This window comes from Diabrotica virgifera, chromosome 1, assembly GCF_917563875.1.
Source record: "Diabrotica virgifera virgifera chromosome 1, PGI_DIABVI_V3a".
Taxonomy (NCBI): Eukaryota; Metazoa; Arthropoda; class Insecta; order Coleoptera; family Chrysomelidae; genus Diabrotica; species Diabrotica virgifera.
The window spans coordinates 102515352-102537305 of NC_065443.1; the positions used below are offsets into that span (position 1 = coordinate 102515352).

The 21954-nt window shown below is 32.7% G+C and overlaps 2 protein-coding genes across 3 annotated transcripts in view; both read right to left on the reverse strand.

Annotated features, from left to right (window-relative positions):
- LOC114333209 (zinc finger protein 227-like) overlaps window positions 1-21954 on the reverse strand; it is a 150832-nt gene that overhangs the window by 112693 nt on the left and 16185 nt on the right. The gene's annotated exons all lie outside the window — the stretch shown is intronic.
- LOC126889556 (reticulon-4-interacting protein 1, mitochondrial-like) overlaps window positions 1-21954 on the reverse strand; it is a 94515-nt gene that overhangs the window by 723 nt on the left and 71838 nt on the right. The window contains exon 7 of one of the 2 annotated variants that reach the window (XM_050657954.1): window positions 2562-2778. The exons of the other annotated variant lie outside the window; for it this stretch is intronic. Within the exon in view, the coding sequence (XP_050513911.1) occupies window positions 2577-2778 (202 nt within the window). The 3' untranslated portion in view covers window positions 2562-2576. Of the gene's footprint in view, window positions 1-2561; window positions 2779-21954 lie in introns of those variants that run through there. 2 annotated transcript variants of the gene reach the window in all.

A 21954-nucleotide genomic window follows, 5' to 3' on the forward strand; every position in this document is an offset into this window, starting at 1 on the left:
ACATAAGGTTACTAAGATGTTGTTTCGGGGGGTAGTCCTTCACGACACCCTTCTCGCATGACTGCTAACTAGCATAGTAACGATCTTAATCTTAATATGAATAATAACAATACTATAATGCCAATATTAATCCCTCTGTGGGCTATTTATATCTTATAATTCGGACTTTGAAAAGTAAACGATACGTGAGTCTCTGCGAGGTTACACAAAACAAACTCCGTCAATCAACCTTCGTTTTGTTTGCGTATGTAGAAACAACATTTTTGTCACAAGCTAATTACTTAAATTATATACATTTTTAGATACATATTATATTATACAGTAAGGGTTTTTTCCCAACACATATGTCTCATTCAGAACATAAACGACCCACTTACTAGTCATAAGAAAAATCCAGGTCCGGATTAACAAAAAATACAGTATTTCTGTAACTGATTAACCATTTAAGTATTTCTATTTCCTAATGAAACACCCTGTATAAAATAAAGTTTTAAATATTTGGGAAATCCACAATACAAATCTTAATGTGTATCAATTGTACCGCCTAAAGTTTTCGTGAATGTTTAACTTCTTTTAAGGTTGAAAGAAAGAAAATATCAATTAGCCATAATATATTCTTGGTAAAATGTTAGTTGTAGCACCAATACCCTGAAATGTAGAGTTAAGGTCTTCAGCAAAGAAATATATCAAAAAAGATATGCAAAAAGCATATCTCTTTTTTTAGAAAGGAAAAACCAACAGAATATTCTACTAAGAATATATGGCTTGGTAGTAATGTGATGAAGTTTAACTCAAGTAAGCAAATTCACACAGTAATGACAGTATACAGTGATAAGTGTGCTAAAAACCGGAAAAATAAGGCAAAAGATGGAAAACATAATACGTTGTGCAATAAAAAGAGATGAAACTAGTAGAGGTGTAAAATTATCGATAGGAACCTATAAATTTACATTACATTACATAGTTTCCCACCTTTAGACGTATTGGAGGAGTATCACAACTGTTTAAAGGAGGGAAACTATGTAATGTAAATTTATAGGTTCCTATCGATAATTTTTACACCTCTCTCTTTTCAGATTCATTATCTTCAGATTCAGTTTCATCTCTTTTTATTTTACAATATATTATGTTGTCCATTTTTCGCGATATTTTGCCTGTGCGCTCATCACTGTATAAGTTACATTGTATGGAGCTTTCCTCAGTTTCTAGTAATGCTAAGAAATTTTTTTAATGATAAGTTCATAAATATGTAGATAGGAAGAGATAGACCACATACCTGGCCCGTAAGGTCACCAGATTTCAAAACTGTAGATAACTATATCTGGGGATATTTAAAGTCTTCTGTGTCTGCACATGATGCAAATATGCCTGCATTGAGATCAAAAATAACCCCCATATGGCCAGAAGGATGATTACAGATATTCTAACAAGAGCAAGAAAATTCGTTGAGCCAAACAGTTGTTATTTCGAACAAATCTTATAATTTATTTCATGGTACCTTTCAAATACCTATTAGGTATTTTCGGTTATTCGATTAACTTTTTTGTAGTAGATTGCGAGATAACGAAAATAAAATGATTTTATTCTGCTCTTATCAAACCAGACCAAATTTTAAAATTCTTATTTACTGGGTGTTAAATCTCAGGTTAACAAATTTCTTTTTTAAATTCTTAAACACTATGGTACATATTGTGAAAGATTGGTTGATTGTCCTTTTTAAATGAAACAAATGTCCCACATATATTATGATCTAATTATACTGGTTTTATACTCATCTAAGAATATTGAAACATTTTATAAAACCTGTATCTTTGATATTGAAGTAGTAAGACTTCTATAGAGTTACTGAGGGATTTTTCGGATCGGTAAGTGTTCTCTATCTGCATTTAACATATGCACATTTATTCTTTTTCTTATAGACATCTTTCAGTGCGTCACAGTTTTTCAATTTCTTTCTAACGCATTAAATTGTATGTGACAGAAAAAAGGCACGTCTGTGATTACAGACATTTATAACATTTATTCTAGTTGTCGATAGATGGCGCTATAACCGAAAAAAAATTATTTACGAATTATATAATATATCTACGAATATAATCTGTACAATTTATAAGACAAATATACAAATCAAAGAAAATACCATTTTATAAATGCAATAAACACAATTGATTTGTTTTTATGCCAAATTGCAAATAAAATGTGACAACTGTCAGATTGAACTAAAATCTCATGTTAGAATAAATGTTATAAATGTATATTATCACGGACTTACCTTTTTTTCTATCATTTTGACGCACTGAAAAATGCCCATAAAAACGACCATATCAACAAAACACACTGTATTGGAGCGTCAATAAAAATAGAGATGGGAACGAATTATTTGAACAGTTCCAAAGTACCAATTGAAGTAGGGCAAAGTGCTTCAATGTTAATAAGAATTACGAGTAAAACAACATAGTGTGCTTTTGCTATTATCTAGTAAAAACAGAAACAACACATTGAAGAAAAGTTTGGTCTCGGACCAGTTTTAATTTTACTTAAGTAACAAAAAGTATACTCAACCATAGAAGTAAAATTTAATACTTTGCCTGTAATTTGTATCTCATATTTATATATAGACAGAGTAAAAATCTACGAAAAACTCCATAACTGTCAGAATCAATTACAGGTGGCAGCGTTGATATAAAGGCACCATCAGTCTTAAGATAAATACTCAGTTCTTCTTTAGAACACTCGCATTCAATTCCCGTTCTGAAGATTACATCAAAAGTTTCATTTCTAAAAATAAATAAAATCACTAAATGTGCCAAAAATAGAGGTCTTAAATGTAACAGTTATTATACAAATTCTCATATTTATAATCAAATAGTTAAACAAGCAATTTGACTTCGTAAGCCCTAGGTTTTCACCCAACGTGACCGAAAGTAGTATTTGCACTCTGTGTAAGTTTGTATCGATTGATTTACGATTTTACATATTTTGAGTCATTTTTGCCCAACTTCCGGCCATAACTTTTTAACCGAAAATGATATCAAAACCGGAACTTAATATTCGAGCTTGACTTTTCAATACGGGATGATTGATATATCACATGTACCATTTCTGCGACTATACTTTGGAAGTTCCGGTTACAATTTTTTAACCGGAAGTGATATAAAAACCGAAAGTATATATTTATTTTCGTCTTGTTAAGGTGGTTCGAGTAATATATTGCTTGTACCTACTATTTCGGCGAATTTAAAACAGTGTAACGTTTCAATCAGCCGATTGAACGATACACCAAGCTCCGCTTGGTATTTGTCCCTCGTACTATATATTTCTACAAGCGACCCTACTATCGTCAAATTAATTTCTTCAATTCTTTTAAGGTATTTAAACCGATACAAATTTATACCGGCTCATTTTCCATTACCACGTAAATGAGAGACAATATCTGATAAATTATTGTGTTTGTGTGTAGGCTGTTAGATATACGGGTAAGTTTGACTATTTATTTAGTTTTAAGCCTAAGTTTTTTACTGATTTCTTTTGCACAGCAGATACTTTCTCCTTGAAATAAAGCTTAAAAACTTTTCTAATTTTATTTCTTTTTCTCTGGTATATAATATATTACTTTATTTCCTGTACATAGTTATAATAACGTGTGATCCAAAATTATTGTCACCATAGGTGGCTTTGAACGACAGAGATAGCTATACAGTGCATGTCTATTCTTAATTCAGATATACTTTCCAGTTTACGTCAAACTTGCAGTGTACGTCAACTTAACAAGAAAAGTTAGGTTATGTAGTTTGTTTGATTTTATTTATTATTGTTACTTATAATTTTGTTAATTCTTTTTATTTCTGATTAGAGTTATGTGTTAGGCTTTGACTGATTTTTTATGTTTTATAATGTTAATCAAAATTAATTGATAAACCAATGATATAAATTCAGATTAAAACAAGACATACGTAATTTTTTGCACGGCTAGCTTTGATCCCAATAATTGTCGATCGCTCGTTATTTTATTGATAGAATTCTTTCTGTTTCTTTTTATTTTTAATAATGCCATGCTGTGATCAGAGATTTTGCTGAGATCGTGTTTCTTTCGATACTCAGCTTTATTTCTGACCAGGCTTTTCTTTTGGGAGAAAACTGATCTTTGTATGAATTTTTCTAGCCCCTTCCTTGGGAATAAAGCTGCAGGCGAACACTACATGGGGAAGCAACTTTAGCTGGAGAAAACTATCTTGGAGAGCAGAACGCGACAGCGACATCTCCCAACAGCCCACAGTATCCTGAATCCAACTACTGATCTACTGATGCATCAGAAGAATGGCTTCAAGAAGATAGTCTTAGAATTCCCACAAATACCGACAGCAACAGAAAGTTCTGCAGAGATTGGAGACCTCCCATAAGAACTGTGGGACTCCGACAAGAGGACTTAAAGCTGAGTACCTTTTTTATTTTTATAACTTTTATATTGGTGACCAGCAGGGTCGCGGTCACAGTTTCAGAAAATTAATTTGGTTGCCTGTACATAATAGAATGATTTTTGTTAATTTTTTTTTATCTGAATAAATAGTGTATAAAATGAGTTTGTGAACTTTTTATTTCCTGTACCTTTCTGGGATGGGTGTGACGGAAGAATAAACAGGGAACGAACCCAGGGCTGAGCAGTCGGGCAGAGCACCATTCTGGTGGATGGAACGGTGGACGTTTTTTTTTTTTGAATATCCTAAGGGATGTTCGAGGAATTCCTCCCCTCGTTCCTGCAATGCGGTGTTGCTTACTGCCCTGGTCTTGCTACGATCAGGACGTTAAAACAGTACTATATCTTTGTAGCAAAAGATCCGCTCAGATGTAAGATAGTGGTTGAGAACAACCCCATAGAACAGGTCATGCAATTCAGATATCTGGGCATTGATATATCAAGCACTCACGACCCAGTAAAGGACCTGAGGAGTCAGATCAACAAAGCATCTGCATTGTCAGGATGTCTGCGGGAGATAGTCTGGTCAAATCCGTATATGCGCACAGATAGTAAAATTAGAATTTATTTTAGAATCTACAAGACTTGCATACGACCGATTATGACATATGGCATAGAAGTGCGCGAAGACACCAACAAAACGAAACAGATGCTAATAGTTGCCGAAATGAAAACCCTACGAACAATAGTGGGTAAAACAAGAAGAGACAGAGTAAGAAATACAAACATTAGAGAGCAATGCAAAATTCAAGATATTGTAAGATGGGGAAGGCAGCGCAAGAGGATATGGTACAACCATGCAAGACGAATGGATGAGAATAGACTCCCAAAAATTGCCCTAGAAAACAACCCGCCCGGTTCAAGACCCCCCGGAAGACCACCTAAAAGATGGAGGGATAGTTGGCAATCTATCTCCCAGAAAATTAACCAGAGGCAGCTTCGGAATTAAATAGATCAAAAGATCTCCAAGAAGTAAAAGAAGAAGAAGACTCTATCTTTGTGATATGCCAATGGTAATTTGTGCCATATCATGCTCTGAAGTCTGCCTGTTTTTGGGCTGTGACAGAAATCAAGTTTAGGTGTTAATCACTTCGTTAAGATATTCATAAAGAGTTTGTACATATCTGACAAGAGGCTGATGGATCTATAATTTTCCAATTTAGTAATGTCACCTTTTCTGTGTAACAGGGGACTATCATTGCACTGTTCCATTGTTCACAAAGCATGTACGATGTTTTTAAACCTATATGACAAGTTTTTTTGTAATCCTTTGTTCTCTCTCTCTCTCTCTCACTCTCTTTCGTGCATTCGATATCATGGTGAGATGATACCCAAGTCAAAGCACTTGTATGATCGCATAAAGGGTACCTTAGTTGGAGGTCCATCTTGCTTTATGGCATGGAAACGTGGACTTTGAAAAGAACATCAATCAACAAACTTGAAGCCTTGGATGTGGCCATTGAAAAGAATGATGCGCAGACTGTGGGTGGATAGAGTTCGAAACGATGACGTCCTCAAGAGAGCCGGCGTGGAAAGAGAACTCTTTAGATTAATTAAAAAACGCAAGATTAGTTACCTTGGGCACATATTACGGAGAAAAATATGAAATACCACAGTTATTAATCCTACAAGGGAAGATCGAAGGTAGGAGAGGAGTCGGCCGCAAACAACTATCCTGGTTAAGGAATATTACGGAATGGACAGGAATACACAACACAGGCGAGCTGTATCACGCCGCCAAGAACAGAATCTTAGTAATGAGATAGTCGCCTACGCACTTTGGTGTATGGCATGCTAAGAAGAAGTTGCGGGTTATATTACAGAATATGTCCACTAACTTGGCTCAAAAATATGTACATAAAGCAGAAGGAATAGGAGTTAAAGACTTCTAACACCAGACTATTAATGGTCCTGTTACTAAATTTGAAGAAGAACTATAGATTGTTGGGCTCTAATAGTAACGTCACTAGTTGAACATTTAAATTATACTAAATATAAAAAAAACGTCTACCAAAAATTATTTTTAATTCTACAGAATTAGACCTACTTACCTGCTTTCTAACTGTTCTAAAAAAGCTTTATTTTGTTCTTGTCGATTATTATCAGGTACAAATTTGTCAGAAGGTGTTAATACTTCACAAATGACGATTATGTCTGCAGCTCCTAATGCTCTAACTACTGGCAGTGCTCTCCTGTAGCATGTTGCTGTTACTGACGCTTTCTATTGAGAAAGAAGTTGAATGAGAACACATCCCACAGGTGTACATCCTCCTTCTACTAGAATTCTAAAAGTATTACTCTATGAAGGTGCTTCTCTGGCTAATCAAATATATAAAATAATAGGGAGAGCCTTGAATGAGGAACAAATCAGGGAAGAGTGGTGTATTGGAATTGTTTGCCCGCTACAAAAAGAGGGTGAGCAATTGGAATGTAGAAACTATAGGGGAATAACCCTCCTTAATACAGCTTACAAAATATTTTCGTGTATCTTATATGGTCGCCTAAGTGCACATTCAGAGGAGCTTCTTGGAGAATATCAAAGTGGTTTTAGGCCTGGTCGATCAACAACAGACCAGATCTTTGTGCTAAGGCAAATACTGGAAAAAACCAATAAATTCAATATCGACACATACCATCTTTTCGTAGATTTTAAATCGGCCTAGGATAGTGTCCTAACAAATAAATTGTATGAAGCCATGGATGAATGCCATATCCCTGATAAACCATAGATATATAATACTCTAGATTGCGCCTTGCGATCTTAAAATGGGTGACGGTTGCGACAGAGATAAATGAGCCTATTAGGTCGGTAGTCGCTTTCTAATTCAAGGGGAGTATCGACTACGTCACTATCCTACTCTATCGAGTCTTATTTAAATGGTTTGACAGTTCGAGCGGATGGCGACGAGAACTGGTCTTTGCGTCTTCGGACGTGGATAATCGTGGTTCGAATCCCATACCAATCTTTACTTTTTTTGTTTTTAATTTAATCAATATTGCGTTTATTAGATATTATTACATCTCTAAAATAAATCTATGCAAAGAAATATATAACAAATAAGAAAAACTGTGTAGGTACCTACACATTTTTAAAAATATAAAAGCCAATGTTATTTTTTTTTTAATAAGTTAATGGTAGAATAGTATAAAGTAATTGTTAAAAATATTCGTAAAAAATTACCAATAATTAATATCAACATAATTTACCATCGATTTATTAATTGAATCGGTCATTTCAAAAACAACACGAGTCACATATTGCTAATTTTACAGAAGAGCAAAGAAAACTAACTATATAGGGTGAGGCAGATAACTGGCCTATTAGAAATATCTCGAGCACCAAAGGCAACAGAATCATGAAAATTGGAATAAAGGGGTTTTGAAGGATGATCTATTAAATGAAAATATTTTCATCTCTTTGCCACGTCCGGTTATACCGGAAGTTGCTTATAACTTAGTTTTTTTAATGGGACACCCTGTATATTTTTATATTTTTGGATTTTCTTCGATGTCTTCTTTCTTAAAATATGAGGTTTTGTAATATTATACAGGGTATTTTAAAAGATAATTATATATATATATATATATACATATATATATATATATATATATATATATATATATATATATATATATATATATATATATATATATATATATATATATATATATATATATATGAATTAAATGAAAAGATTTCTCTGGTATACAGAAGAAATCTTTTCCGTAGCGGACGCGAAAATGTAAATTTCAAAGTCTTCATAAAAGACGATGAACGACAAAAGACACCTCTTTGTGTCACAGATTTGTCTACAAAGCCACGTTATTCGCTACACATTCGTCAATAACGGAGAAGAACCGTGATATGAAAGGAAACGGCGATTGCATTTTATTTCACTTCGACCACCACCGATATTATACACGACGTGTTTCGAGCTCATGTCAAGCTCTCGTCAGGAACATCTAGGTGGATGGTCGAGGTGTAAGAAAATGCTTTTGGCCTTTCTGGTAATAATAAAATAACCAGACTTCAGTACACTTGGTACGACATCTATATGAATTAAATGAAAAGATTTCTCTGGTATACAGAAGAAATCTTTTCCGTAGCGGACGCGAAAATGTAAATTTCAAAGTCTTCATAAAAGACGATGAACGACAAAAGACACCTCTTTGTGTCACAGATTTGTCTACAAAGCCACGTTATTCGCTACACATTCGTCAATAACGGAGAAGAACCGTGATATGAAAGGAAACGGCGATTGCATTTTATTTCACTTCGACCACCACCGATATTCTACACGACGTGTTTCGAGCTCATGTCAAGCTCTCGTCAGGAACAAGATGTTCTCGTCAGAAGTTAAAAATTTTTAACTTCTAACAATAAAACACTGAAAACGTTTGTTTTCTATACTTCCACAAAATTTATTATAACTAAGTGACTACAGCTGTTTCGGCGGAGTGCCTTTCTCAAGTGATATAGTTTACAATGTGTTTGCCTTTTTAAGTCTTCAACTGAAGAGGTTGAGGAGTGGGGAGCTGTTTGTCTCGAGTTGGTCATTCAGAATTATATCTGTATTTTTCAGTTTATTAATTTCCATAGATTCTAAAAAAGATAGCTTAAGGCCTTTATTTTGAATATGTAGAATTTGAAACTCTTCATTGAAAGAATGATTATGATCTAGAAGGTGAAGTGCGTATGTAGAAGTGTCTGTTTTTCTATTGTTGAATGCCCTTTTGTGTTCTGCTATCCGTTTGTCAAAAGTTCTGCCAGTTTGACCAATGTACGTTTTCGGACAGTCATCACAAGTTAGTTTGTACACACCACTCTGTAGTTGCTTTCTCTTTCGGCTTTTATTGTTTATCTAGAAGTGTCTGTTTTTCTATTGTTGAATGCGCACCTTCACCTTACAACATACGCACTTCACCTTCTAGATCATAATCATTCTTTCAATGAAGAGTTTCAAATTCTACATATTCAAAATAAAGGCCTTAAGCTATCTTTTTTAGAATCTATGGAAATTGATAAACTGAAAAATACAGATATAATTCTGAATGACCAACTCGAGACAAACAGCTCCCCACTCCTCAACCTCTTCAGTTGAAGACTTAAAAAGGCAAACACATTGTAAACTATATCACTTGAGAAAGGCACTCCGCCGAAACAGCTGTAGTCACTTAGTTATAATAAATTTTGTGGAAGTATAGAAAACAAACGTTTTCAGTGTTTTATTGTTAGATAAAATGAACTTCCATCAAGTAACGGTCGAATCCATCAATTTTTAACTTCTTTTTGGACATAGTTTTCTTCTATTATTTCTAGTTGCTTTTCTCTTCTTTTGCCTACATAATCGCTTAGCTTCTCTTCTCTTTTCTTTATAATACTCGTTACTTTTTTCTGTGTTATTTCTAATATTTTCCATTTTTGCGTTGTTTCTCTGCTCTAGAATTCTTTTGCAGTCCTCATCAAACCATTGTTCTATATTTTCTTTTTCTGCTTTCCCAATGCTAAGGTCTGCTGCTTCTATCACAGCTGCTTGTATTTGTTCCCATTCCTCTTCTAGGTTCCCGGTCGTGATTCTTTCCAATCTCTTGTTTATCTCTTCCTCTGTTCTTTTTGCTACCTCGTTATATCTTGGAGTCGCTCTAATTGGTATTTTTTCCGTTGTGTTCCTTTTCTTGTTAGTTTGGGAATTTCTTGCTTAAGTTTGACTATTGTCAATATATGGTCGCTATCCGCGTCTGCTCCTCTGTAACTTCTACAATCAGTCACAGATTTGTTGTGTTTTCTTTCAATGAGGACATGGTCTATTTGGTTTCTCGTTTTTCCATCAGGAGAGATCAGGTTATTTTGTGTATATCTTTATGATCAAATTGTGTACTTAGTATCTTAAGGTTATGTTCCATTGAAAGTTCTATTAGTTTTTTGCCATTGTCATTACTTTCTTTATGTAGGCTTTTACCTCCTGTTATATTCATATAAATTTCTTCTCTTCCTACTTTCGCATTCATATCTTCCACAATTATTTTTATATCATATTTTGGTATTTTCCCAATTAGCTCAACGAATTGTTCATAGAACTCATTTTTTGTTTCCATGTCTTTCTCTTCTGTAGGAGCATGTGCATTAATTATGCTAATTTTTCTATACTTCCCGTGAAATCTTAAACAGCACAGTCTTTCTGATATTGCTTGGAAGTCAGTTACTACTCGTCTTATTCTGTCTGATACTATAAAATCAGTCCCCAGGTATCTATTTGGCCCGCCGCTTTTAAAAAGGGTACTTTTCCCAACTTTTACTATCTCACTTCCTAGTTGCTTGGTCTCTTGCAAGGCCATTATTTCGATTCTATATTTCTCTCGTATTTTATCTTAAATTTCTTAATGCTCCTTCATCGTAGGTCCCTCTTACATTCCATGTGCCCACTTTCAGTACATTTTCAATTTGTTTATTTCCTTTCTTATTTTCTTTTCCTTTCTCCGAATTCATCGTCCTTATTGTAGCCATGTCGTTACCATTTTTCTCATGTTGATTATTATTTTTTACTTTTTTGACCCCCCTGGTGCAGCTTCTCCTTTTTTTATTTCGTATAGCTGCTCCTTCTCTTCATCCCATCTCCATTCTCTACCGTCTACTATTAACTTTTTGTATCCAATTCTTGCCATTTTTCCTTTTTCTCTTTCTTCTTTCGCCACCTTGCTTAATTGTTTCTGTATTTCTTTTTCTTTCATCGTTAGGTCACTGTTTATGTAAATGCGTTCGTTATGGTTTTTTAACTTTCTCTTGTTTTTCAATATCTCCATTTTTTCAGTCATTGTTTCCGTTTCTATAACACAGAGATTCTCTCCAATTTTTGTGGCGTTCCTTAATTTCAGTTTAACTTGCAGTTCTCTGACTAGGAAATTTTCCATTTCTTCTCTAATGTTTCTATCGTCGTTTGTGTCCATTTTTAATCCTGATATATTATCAGGTTTTTCTTCTTACTGTATTTTTCTATGTATTCGATTCTTTCCTGTAGTTGCTTTACTTCTCTTTTCAAGTTCTGATTCTCTTGCCTCATTTCCATTAATTGCTTATTGTTTTCGGCTTGTTCCTTCCTGACTTGTTTTATTTCATTTATCACTTCTTCATTTTTCTCCATAAGTTCTTTCATCATTCTAATCATGACTGCATTTGTATCTTTGTCTGCTCATTTTTCTGTTGTGTTCTCTTTGCTTTTTTACTTCTTTCAAAACTGTCATCGTTTCCTTCCGTTCTCTTCCGTTTAGTTTCTTCGTCTGTTTCTACCTCGCTTCCAGTTTCGCTTCTATGCTCACTTATTGTGTTTTTATTTAGAGACCTAATTCTGTATTTACTTATTACTATGTATTAATATTATTATTTTATTTATTAATTATTTAATTTTTAAATTTTTATTTTACTTTTAAAATTATTTAAAAATTGTTTAATTATCGGTTATTTATTTATATCAACAATAATATTACGACTCTGTATTTTTCGATAGGTGCAAAAAACTTGAATTTATCTATTAGTCATTAACACTGCGGAAAGAAGCAACGGCTAGTCGCCCCAGCGGACCGTGACTTCTTATCAGTGCCAAAAAACTTAATGATAATTATTGTTTTACTGTTAGTAATTTAAAATATATTTTTATTAAAACTAGGTTAGGTTAATAATGGTTGGATCTTACTTTTAAAATTCTTGTTTAGTTTACACTCTAAACTACTTAATTGACTTATTTACACTTTGTAAGACTTTGGTGATTTATCTGTTCGCAATACCTCAGTAATTTTGAAGCTAAATTGCGGAGCAGATTCAAATCGACCTCACTGTCTCTTTACCAGGACCGGACCCTTTAAAAGATAATTACATTTTTTTATTAATTTCGTAGCAAAATTAACACCCTGTAGAATTGTAGTAGTTTGACATCGAAAACTCTACTTACGTTCAAATGATTTTTAATATACTCTACTATTGTTAAGAATCATTAGTATAGCTAAATTTTTAATTTTAGTATACAGGGTTGGTCGAAACTCGGAATGAGTATTTTCTGAGTTTTCTTAAATAGAACACCCTGTATTTTTGTATTTTAATGAAATGATATTTTATAGAACTTTTTTATTTCTTAAGCATTCCCTATACCTAACTGCTCTAATTTGTGGGTTATTGGTGATTCAAGATAAACATTAATTGCACCAAAAAATACGTAAAATTTTATTAGGTTGGCCGTGAAAATACTCAATCCCATATAATTTTTCAGAAATAAATACATATTAATCCAGAGTGGTCCTTAAAATTACCAATAATGTTTTAGCCACAGTATATAGAGGTTCCACAGTAAAATCACTCCTCTGTCGGCGCTTTGATCTCTGAAAGTAATACCGGCAAAGTACGAAATTGGTAATTCACCAGTGGTGAATGCAGGCGGAGGCCGCACGCTCCTTTGGTTAACCTTACAGAGCCGTACTAAAACTTTCTGGGCCTACTACTATTATTATTTATTAAAATAAAAAATGCGGTTTCCCATATTTAACTGTCCAGATGTTCTTACTAAATGTTAATATTACAAAACTAAAGGGTTTAATAAATGAAAAACAATATTACAATTCAATGTTTATATTTCAACGGTATTTAAAATATCAACGGTATTGCGCAAGTTTTATATCGCAATGGTTTTTAATATATTGTACACGTCATATAAATGTCAAATAAAAAGGAGGTTAATCTCGAAGCTCTCACGGCATTACTATACTCTGTTTTTAACCAGGAGGAGTAATTCAAATTTACCGCGTCGTAACGCTTGTTTGTAATTCGTCCAACGGCAGGCAAGTTTACTCCACTGTTATGAAATTTTGACACTATTGACATTTATGAAATTTTGTCACTATTGGCATTTCATAGGTTAATTTGGTTATATCGGAGATTTTTTGTGTTTTCTGCATTATTCGTTTAGTTTCAGTTGTAGTCTGCAAAAAATTAATTAAATTTTGCAATAGTCCTACTTTTCATCAAATCAATCGCGTAATGTGCAAGAGTATATTATCAATTAAAATTCAAACTGCTAAAAAGTTAACCATTTATTCTATATATTATGTTAAAGTTTTACATGGTTTTACAGTAAAACCAAATCTTAAAATCACAGTAAATGAACGGAAAAAGTTTTTTAATAGCCTCGAGAAGCCTTTTATAATTTATGGTGGTGATTTTTAGCCACAAATTTAAATAAAAAAATTTCTCTTCGTCTTTCTTATTTTTAACAATTTCAACAATTTTTTTAATGAATTAAACGAATATCAACTATTCTAATTGAGAAATAAGCCACAATTTAACTTGAAAAAATAATTTTTTTAACGTTTCGACTTCCAATTCAAACGTCGTTGTCAAAATACAAAAATAAATTAATATTTTGTATTTTGACAACGACGTCCGAATTGGAAGTCGAAACGTTAATAAAATTATTTTTTTAAGTTAATTGTGGCCCAGTAAAGGACCTGAGGAGTCAGATCAACAAAGCATCTGCATTGTCAGGATGTCTGCGGGACATAGTCTAGTCAAATCCATTTTTAAACCACAAGTAAATCCAGTGACCAAAGGAGAATTGGTTGATGCGTTTTTAAGAAAATTATGTCCAGTGTTATCCACTACACAATATTATCCACTTTCAGTGCCATTTAGTTTGTATGAATTAGAAATAAGTCTTAAGAATAAGAAAAATACTTCGCCAGGAATAGGAATATACCTTATATTATGTTGGCAAATTTATATCAAAATAAAAAAAAACACTATTAAATTTTTTATTCAAATATGGCTATCAGAAGATATTTCAAATAGTTGGAGAGAGTACCGGGTGATTCCTATTCTCCCCCTAAAAAAATGAGGAACTTAAACAATATATTGCAAAATAGCTCTTGAATTAAGTATAGAGCTGCAGAAAAATTTATTATATAATATTATAGAAGAAGTAATTATCAAAAAATACATTTTAAAACTAAATTATGAATTACTTAACTAACTAAATTATCAAAAAAATATAAAAAGGATTATTTATTAGAAATTAATGTTAGTATTAGTTTACGGATAAAATTGTATGCGAAACATGACTAACAAGTAAAAAAAAATTTAAAATTTGCGAATGGATTTAGTGTCCGCAGTCATATAAACCCAAACAAACAACAAGTTTTAAAGCTAATTATGTTTCCAAATTATTAATTTCCTATGTCCTTTTGTCTTAGATACTTTAAAATTTCTAGTAATTGTTTTTAATGTGTAATATATTCTTATTCTAGCATATAATCTAATGAGATAACCCTTTGGAAAATTGCTGCAAGGATGCGTATATGGTATTTTTTCGAATAAACTAACGTAGTTTTGTAAGATTTTCGGTTAATGACTAAAATTTTGAAAATTCTCTTGAAAAATAATTTCCAAATCTGTAACATACTGCACAAAATTTTGGCTCGGCATATAGATTTTGGCTCGGCCAAAAACGTTTGTTTCATTACCACTGTAGGCTTTAACGTAACAAAACAGAGACGAATCGTCTAGTTCATCGTACTCTCTCCCATATGCTTCACAGATTTGACAAACATGTTTCCTAAGACACTTTTTTGTTAAATAACCACATATATATCTTGTGAAGTTTTTCTGTAATTTATCTGATGTTTGATATTCTTGGTCATCCAAAGTGTTTTACATATATCGGTTAAATTTAACAAAATATCGCCGGCATCTCTTTCGCAATTTTCTGTACCGGAATGCATCGTGTCTAAACAAAAATATCTTTTGAATGCTGCGGTAAATTGTACCGGAGTAGGGTTAACACAATTGCCACCTTGCTGCCTGATTGAACCAAAAAAGTTTTCTAGACAATCTTGATTCATCCGCCTTGTGAAAAAATAATCCATTCCGTGTGACTGCAGTAGATTCCACAAATGAATCACTCCATTAATGGTTATTTTCCAACCATTAACACATTTTATTCTTGGTGTTACATTTTCACCTTTAAAATTAATTACCTGTAAATTATTAAACAATCGGAAACACGTATTAAGAAATTCTTGCTGAGTATCGGTTCCTCTATACGGTCTTTCGTACTCAGTTGCTCCTCTTAATGAAGAAGAATTGAGCATATCAAATAAATTATTAATGTTCCTAATAAATGTTTCGGTTGTTGTTGCTTCCTCGACGAATACATTAAATCTAATATACAGATGCAGACCGGCAGCAACAGTGTTACTAAATATCTGAGAAGCATATTTCACTTTCATTTTTTCAAAATTGTTAGGAGATATATGTGATTCGGTCAATTTTGGCGCTGCACGTATAGGATATTGTTTATCATGTTCGTAAAATTTTTTAATGAATTCCCAAGAAGCGATACAGTTTTGGACCGTTAAAATATAATTGTAAACAAAAGTTTTTTCCACCTACCTCTACCGAAAGTATACTTTTCCGAACCTGATTTTAGGGAGCAAAGTTGTACTTTTCCTCCCTAGGGAGGAAAAATTTTTTCCTCCCTAGGGAGGAAAAGTAAAAGTGACGTCATGGTATTTCATTCATGAAATACAACTTATGGACGCCCTGTACAATATCTATTTTCTATTACGTAAGTATCTATACATTTTAACGTTTATTTATAAAACACCCTGTATTTTGTAGAATGGTAAAAAACAGTAAATTGTTATTTTGATTTAACAATGTTTACTTGTTTGTTTTAGTTCTAATAAATTTTGTTGGTTAGTTACGTAAATAAATTAAGTAGAAATGAAAAAATGACTTGTTATTTGAGGAAGGTGGAAAAACCATATGTATAACATGGGAGTAAAGTGCCTTTTCCTCCCTTGAATTATTACAGTAAACTTCATTCTCGGGAGGAAAAGTAGCACTTTCCTCCCTTGTTATACAAATAGCTATTGTATTCGTTTGAATATCTCCGACCAGAACCTTGTAGTTTTTGCAATTTTTTTTAATCGAAAATTCTTGTTTTGCAATTCATTTATAGTCTTTCTTAGCTTGTTTTGTTTTAGGGCTATAGGTCGATACACTTTCCAAAGTTTGAGTTTGTTGATTTTTTTGTAGAACAACTTCGCTGTCGTCCTCTCCACCTAGCAGTACGGTAGCTAATTCTTCCCGTTGTTCCTCATCTTCCTCATTTACTGGATCAAAACTGTTTTCATCATCTACAACAGAAGTTTATAGGTTGCCTTATATGAAGAAAGTGTCGTATTACACATAAAATATCTACAATCTACAACATTTAACTTTTTATTACCAAGCTGAATTATTTTTTTAAAGTACAAGGAAGCCTTTTGTTATTTTGAAATCAAAAATATTTAACAAATGCAAATCCAACAAATTTGTATTCCAACAATAGAAATAGCAAAGAGAATAGCAGGAAATGGATTATAATTTCTTAGAAAGTTGCATACCGTCTTTTATTTCGACAATATATGGTATTTCCACGTCAAAATTCCGCTTAAATATTTTTGTATAGAGCAGACAGATTGCAAGGGGCAGCTTGGTATTTCCAGATCAAAAATTACCTTTAATTTCGAGGGGATTTAAAATGAGTTGAGTGAAGGAATAATGTGGTCACACAAACAATTCCGATTTTAATGTTGATAATATTGAATTTCATAATTTGTGGTTTATTACACCAAAAACTAATAAACTACAACATGACACAAGAAATAGTTTCAAAATAAGTTTGATATGTTTTGAATAACAAATAGTAAAGTTGTTTACATAGTAAACAAGCTATAATTTATTGCAATACTACAATGCAACAAATTTGTACGTCAACAATATAAATAGCAGAAGATTCTTGGGTTTACATGGAAATTGCAGCTTTCAAACATATAAACTCACCTTGATCAACATTTGAATGTTGGTTTGGACTCTCTTCTACTGAAGGAAATAAACGTGGTACTGCGTTTTTACATAACCTGTTCAGAGTTTTATTTGAAAACATAGTATTTTCAAAATGCACACTGCATAATCTGTTCGAATTTAAGTTTTTTTTTCTTTAACAAATCTTCTCTCTGGCACAACATTGCCCAATTTCGTGCTCTGAAAATAAATTAAATTTACTTACTATTTAGACAACACTAAATTTTCCGGCTATTATTAACTTTCATAAATATATAATATAATATGCAGATGAATGTAGAAAAAACACAATATTTATGCCTAGGTGAAGATTCAACTAATATGATATTGGACAATATAATCAGAAAATATCTAGCTGTGATAAATATAAGTATTTGGGAATTAATTTCAGCAAAGAAGATACGGAAGATGCAGAAATTAAGAGCAGAGTAAATAAAGAAAGAACGATAATTAGAGATATAATTAAATCATTGAACGGAGTTTTGTGGAGTACCAAGATAGGGAAACAAAGAAAAATGAGAATATACAACACCATGATTAAGAGCACATTGGTATAGGGATCAGAAACATTGAGAGTAAAGGAACACCAAAAAAGTAAAATAGAAGCTACCGAGATGGACATCCTAAGAAGAGCAAGTATAACATCGAGATTGGACCGGGTTAGAAATGAGTAAGTAAAGCGAAGAATTAATTTACAGGAAACGGTCATAGATGCATTGAGAAGAAACAATTAACGTGGTACGGACATGTTCAGAGAATGGGAGAGGAGAGACTCCCAAAATTATGAAATGTATACCTACAGACATCAGGAAAAGAGCAAGGCCAAGAACGACGTGGATACAAGGAGTAAGACGATCAATGAGTGTACGAGGATTAGAAGATGAAAATTGCAACAAGGCATCGGACAACATCGGAGGACGTTTTGAACCCGAATTTATATATATAAACATATAATAAATATCAAAAAATCTTTAGAAAATATTTCCTCTTTGTAAACATAATTATTGTATCATAAGTATTTAAAAAACTGCACGTAACATTTTACTATTTCCAATATTAATGATGCTATTCTGTTAAGGTGGTTAAATAAGCAAATTCAAAATTATATACGTACCTATCAGCTTCCTTGGGAAATCGGAAAAAACTGTAGTTACAATTTTTTGAATTGTTCGTGCACATTTTCGCTGAACACCGACTAATACCACTTCGAACTTTACTCATGTTCAACTTCACAATACCAACAATTATTCAAAAAACTAACTCAATTTAAGCAAAATACGGCACTGTTAACCCGTACGTTCCTACTCGACTAGCAATGGAAGAATGGTTCTCGCGCGGCCAGGAAATATGCGCAGCCGCCCTGCGCGTTGAAAGATTTTACTTCCAATTTTTCGGAGAGTGGTTCTACTGTGGAACCTCTATATACTGTGGTTTAGCTATCAAAATACCTACGTAGTTAAGATTGTTGGTGCGATTAACAATTAAGCACAAATTAAAGCAGTTAGGTATAGGGAATGCTTAAGAAATAAAAAAGTACCATAAAATATCATTTCATTACAATACTAAAATACAGGGTGTTCCATTTAAGAAAACTCAGAAAATACTCATTCTGAGTTTCGACTAACCCTGTATACTAAAATTGAAAATTTAGCTATACTAATGATTCTTAACAATAGTAGAGTATATTAAAAATCATTTGAACGTAAGTAGAGTTTTCGATGTCAAACTACTACAATTCTACAGGGTGTTAATTTTGCTACGAAATTAATAAAAAAATGTAATTATCTTTTAAAATACCCTGTATAATATTACAAAACATCATATTTTAAGAAAGGAGACATCGAAGAGAATCTAAAAATGTAAAAATATACAGGGTGTCCCATTAAAAAAAAAGCGAAGTTATAAGCAACTTCCGGTATAACCGGAAGTTGCAAAGAGATGAAAATATTTTCATTTAATAGATCATCCTTCAAAACCCCTTTATTCCAATTTTCATGATTCTGTTGCCTTTAGTTCTCGAGATATTTCTAATAGGCCCTTTATTTGCCTCACCCTGTATAGTCGAAAGATGGATGAAATGGATGACATCAAAATTCAGAGTTATATTGTAGTTTTGTTCCTAATGTTTTTACTGGACTGGTGTCGTTTTTGCACACAACGTTTATCTTAAAGGAGTCTATTCCTCTCAAAAAGTTAGTTTCTGAAAATTGTGGACTTTGCTGTTTTTGAAATGACCGATTCAATTATAAGTAATTAGACATTATTTTTATTTATGAAACTATTGTTACAATTTTTTAAAAAAGTAGAAGCAAAACAAACATTCACATCATTCGAATAAGGACGAATTTATATTAATAACGAATGACTTTTATTTTACTATGCAGTTCACAAATTATGTATTCCAATATTAACTTACTATACATACATTTATTATCTGCTAGATTTACTTAGGTCCATTTTTCAGATGTAAAAATATCTAATAAACGCAATATTGATTAAATAAAAATAAAAAAAGTAAAGTTGGTATGGGATTCGAACCACGATTATCCACGTCCGAAGACCAAAGACCATTTCCCGTCACCACCCGCTCCAACTGTCAACACATATTACTCGATAAAGTGGGATATTCACGTCGTCGATATTCCCCTTAAATTAAAAAGAGACTACCGACCAAATAGGCTCATTTATCTCTGTCGCAACCGTCACCCATTTTAAGATCGCAAGGCGCAATCTAGAGTATTATATATCTATGAATATATCAAATCAATTTCGATTTTATAGGTTATATGTAACTTGAAGTAACTGAGTCCTTTAGAATATTTAAAAATGGGAGATACACGTTCAAACCCCTTAAAAACAGTTTTTTGGATTTTTGAAGGTGACCAGCGTTACAGAAAAATCTGAAAAAAAAAATAGAAATATAGTGTTTGATAAAATACACAAGAATAAGAAAGAATTAGATTTGGAGCTACCCCCCAAAAAAAGTTATATAATTTTTTCCAAAAATTTTTTTTAAATTTTTTGAGGTTATGTACACTCAACCTACAGGTCTATAAATAATAGACGTGTTTTATAAAAGCCTTAACTATGCGTGTAAATTTTTTGAAATTTTAAAAATGATTGTATCTCACCAAAAAATAAAATAAAATCGAAAAATAAAGTTTTTGATGGTGGGGGCAGGGGAAGGGGGTGGTGGGTTAAAATTACGATGAATCTTTTGTTTTATTCACAAAGACCTTAAATAAATGAAAAAAATTGAATTCCGGTAGTGAGGAAGGGTATTTTTTAATTTACGTATCCCGTCCATAAGTGGAACTTTTGATGCGCCACTGTCGACGCATGTGCCACTGAAAAGTGACGGCACAGTGTTCAAACCTTTTCTTTTAGGTTCTACTATTTAAGTTATAGGGTCCCATCGTGCCTAAAATGATTAAGAAATTTCACCTATAGCAGCTCTTAGTCTATTGTCTGCTTTATAATTTTGTTTTCGGAGCATGTTTTGCAACGCTTTCTCTTTTTTCGTCCCTTATTGACCATAGAAATTTTTGAGATACTATATCTCGTGGAAAGTTTTTGTAGATTTTTAAACACAAATTTGTTTGTTTACACTTTTGTATCATGAAATTGTTTTGTATCATGAAACTACCACAGCAAAGAACGGGTAAAATTTTGACACTTAAACCCTCACTCCCACCATGACAAACATAACTAACGTCGACGTCGTAATAAGTAAAATATACCGTCTTAAAAATCAACGGGTTACTGTCCCCAATCGGAGTCATGCGCACCTAGCAAAAGACCACTTTGACTGCGATTGGAGTCATGTGCAGCGAAAGTGTTCAACAGATTTCACTCTTGTAAGGCTATTCTCCAGTGTGAATTTTTAAGTGTTTTTTTAAACTGGATGCTTGAGTAAATTGCTGAAAACAAACTTCACACTTGTAAGGCTTTTCTCCAGTGTGTATTCTCAAATGTGTTTTCAAATCATTACTTTGATTAAATCCCTTAAAACAAATTTCACACTTGTAAGGCTTCTCTCCAGTGTGATTTTGTAAGTGTATTTTCAAACTGAATGCATGACTAAATTGATTGAAACAAATTTCACACTTGTAAGGCTTCTCTTCAGTGTGCACTATCAAATGTTTTTTCAAATTATTTGATTGATTAAATCGCTTAAAACAGATTTCACACTTGTAAGGCTTCTCTCCAGTGTGATTTTGTAAGTGTATTTTCAAACTGAATGCATGACTAAATTGATTGAAACAAATTTCACACTTGTAAGGCTTCTCTCCAGTGTGCACTCTCAAATGTGTTTTCAAATTATTTGATCGATTAAATTGTTTGAAACAAATATCGCACTTGTAAGGCATTTGTCCAATGTGAATTCTTAAGTGCTTTTTTAAATTTCCTGCTAGAGTAAATTGCTGCAAACACATTTCACACTTGTAAGGCTTTTCTCCAGTGTGAATTCTTGAGTGATTTTTTAAACTGACTGCTCGAGTAAATTGCTTGAAACAAATTTCACACTTGTAAGATTGTTGTCCAGTCGCAACTATCATATTTTTATTGTTGACCTGTATCTTTTTCTTCATGA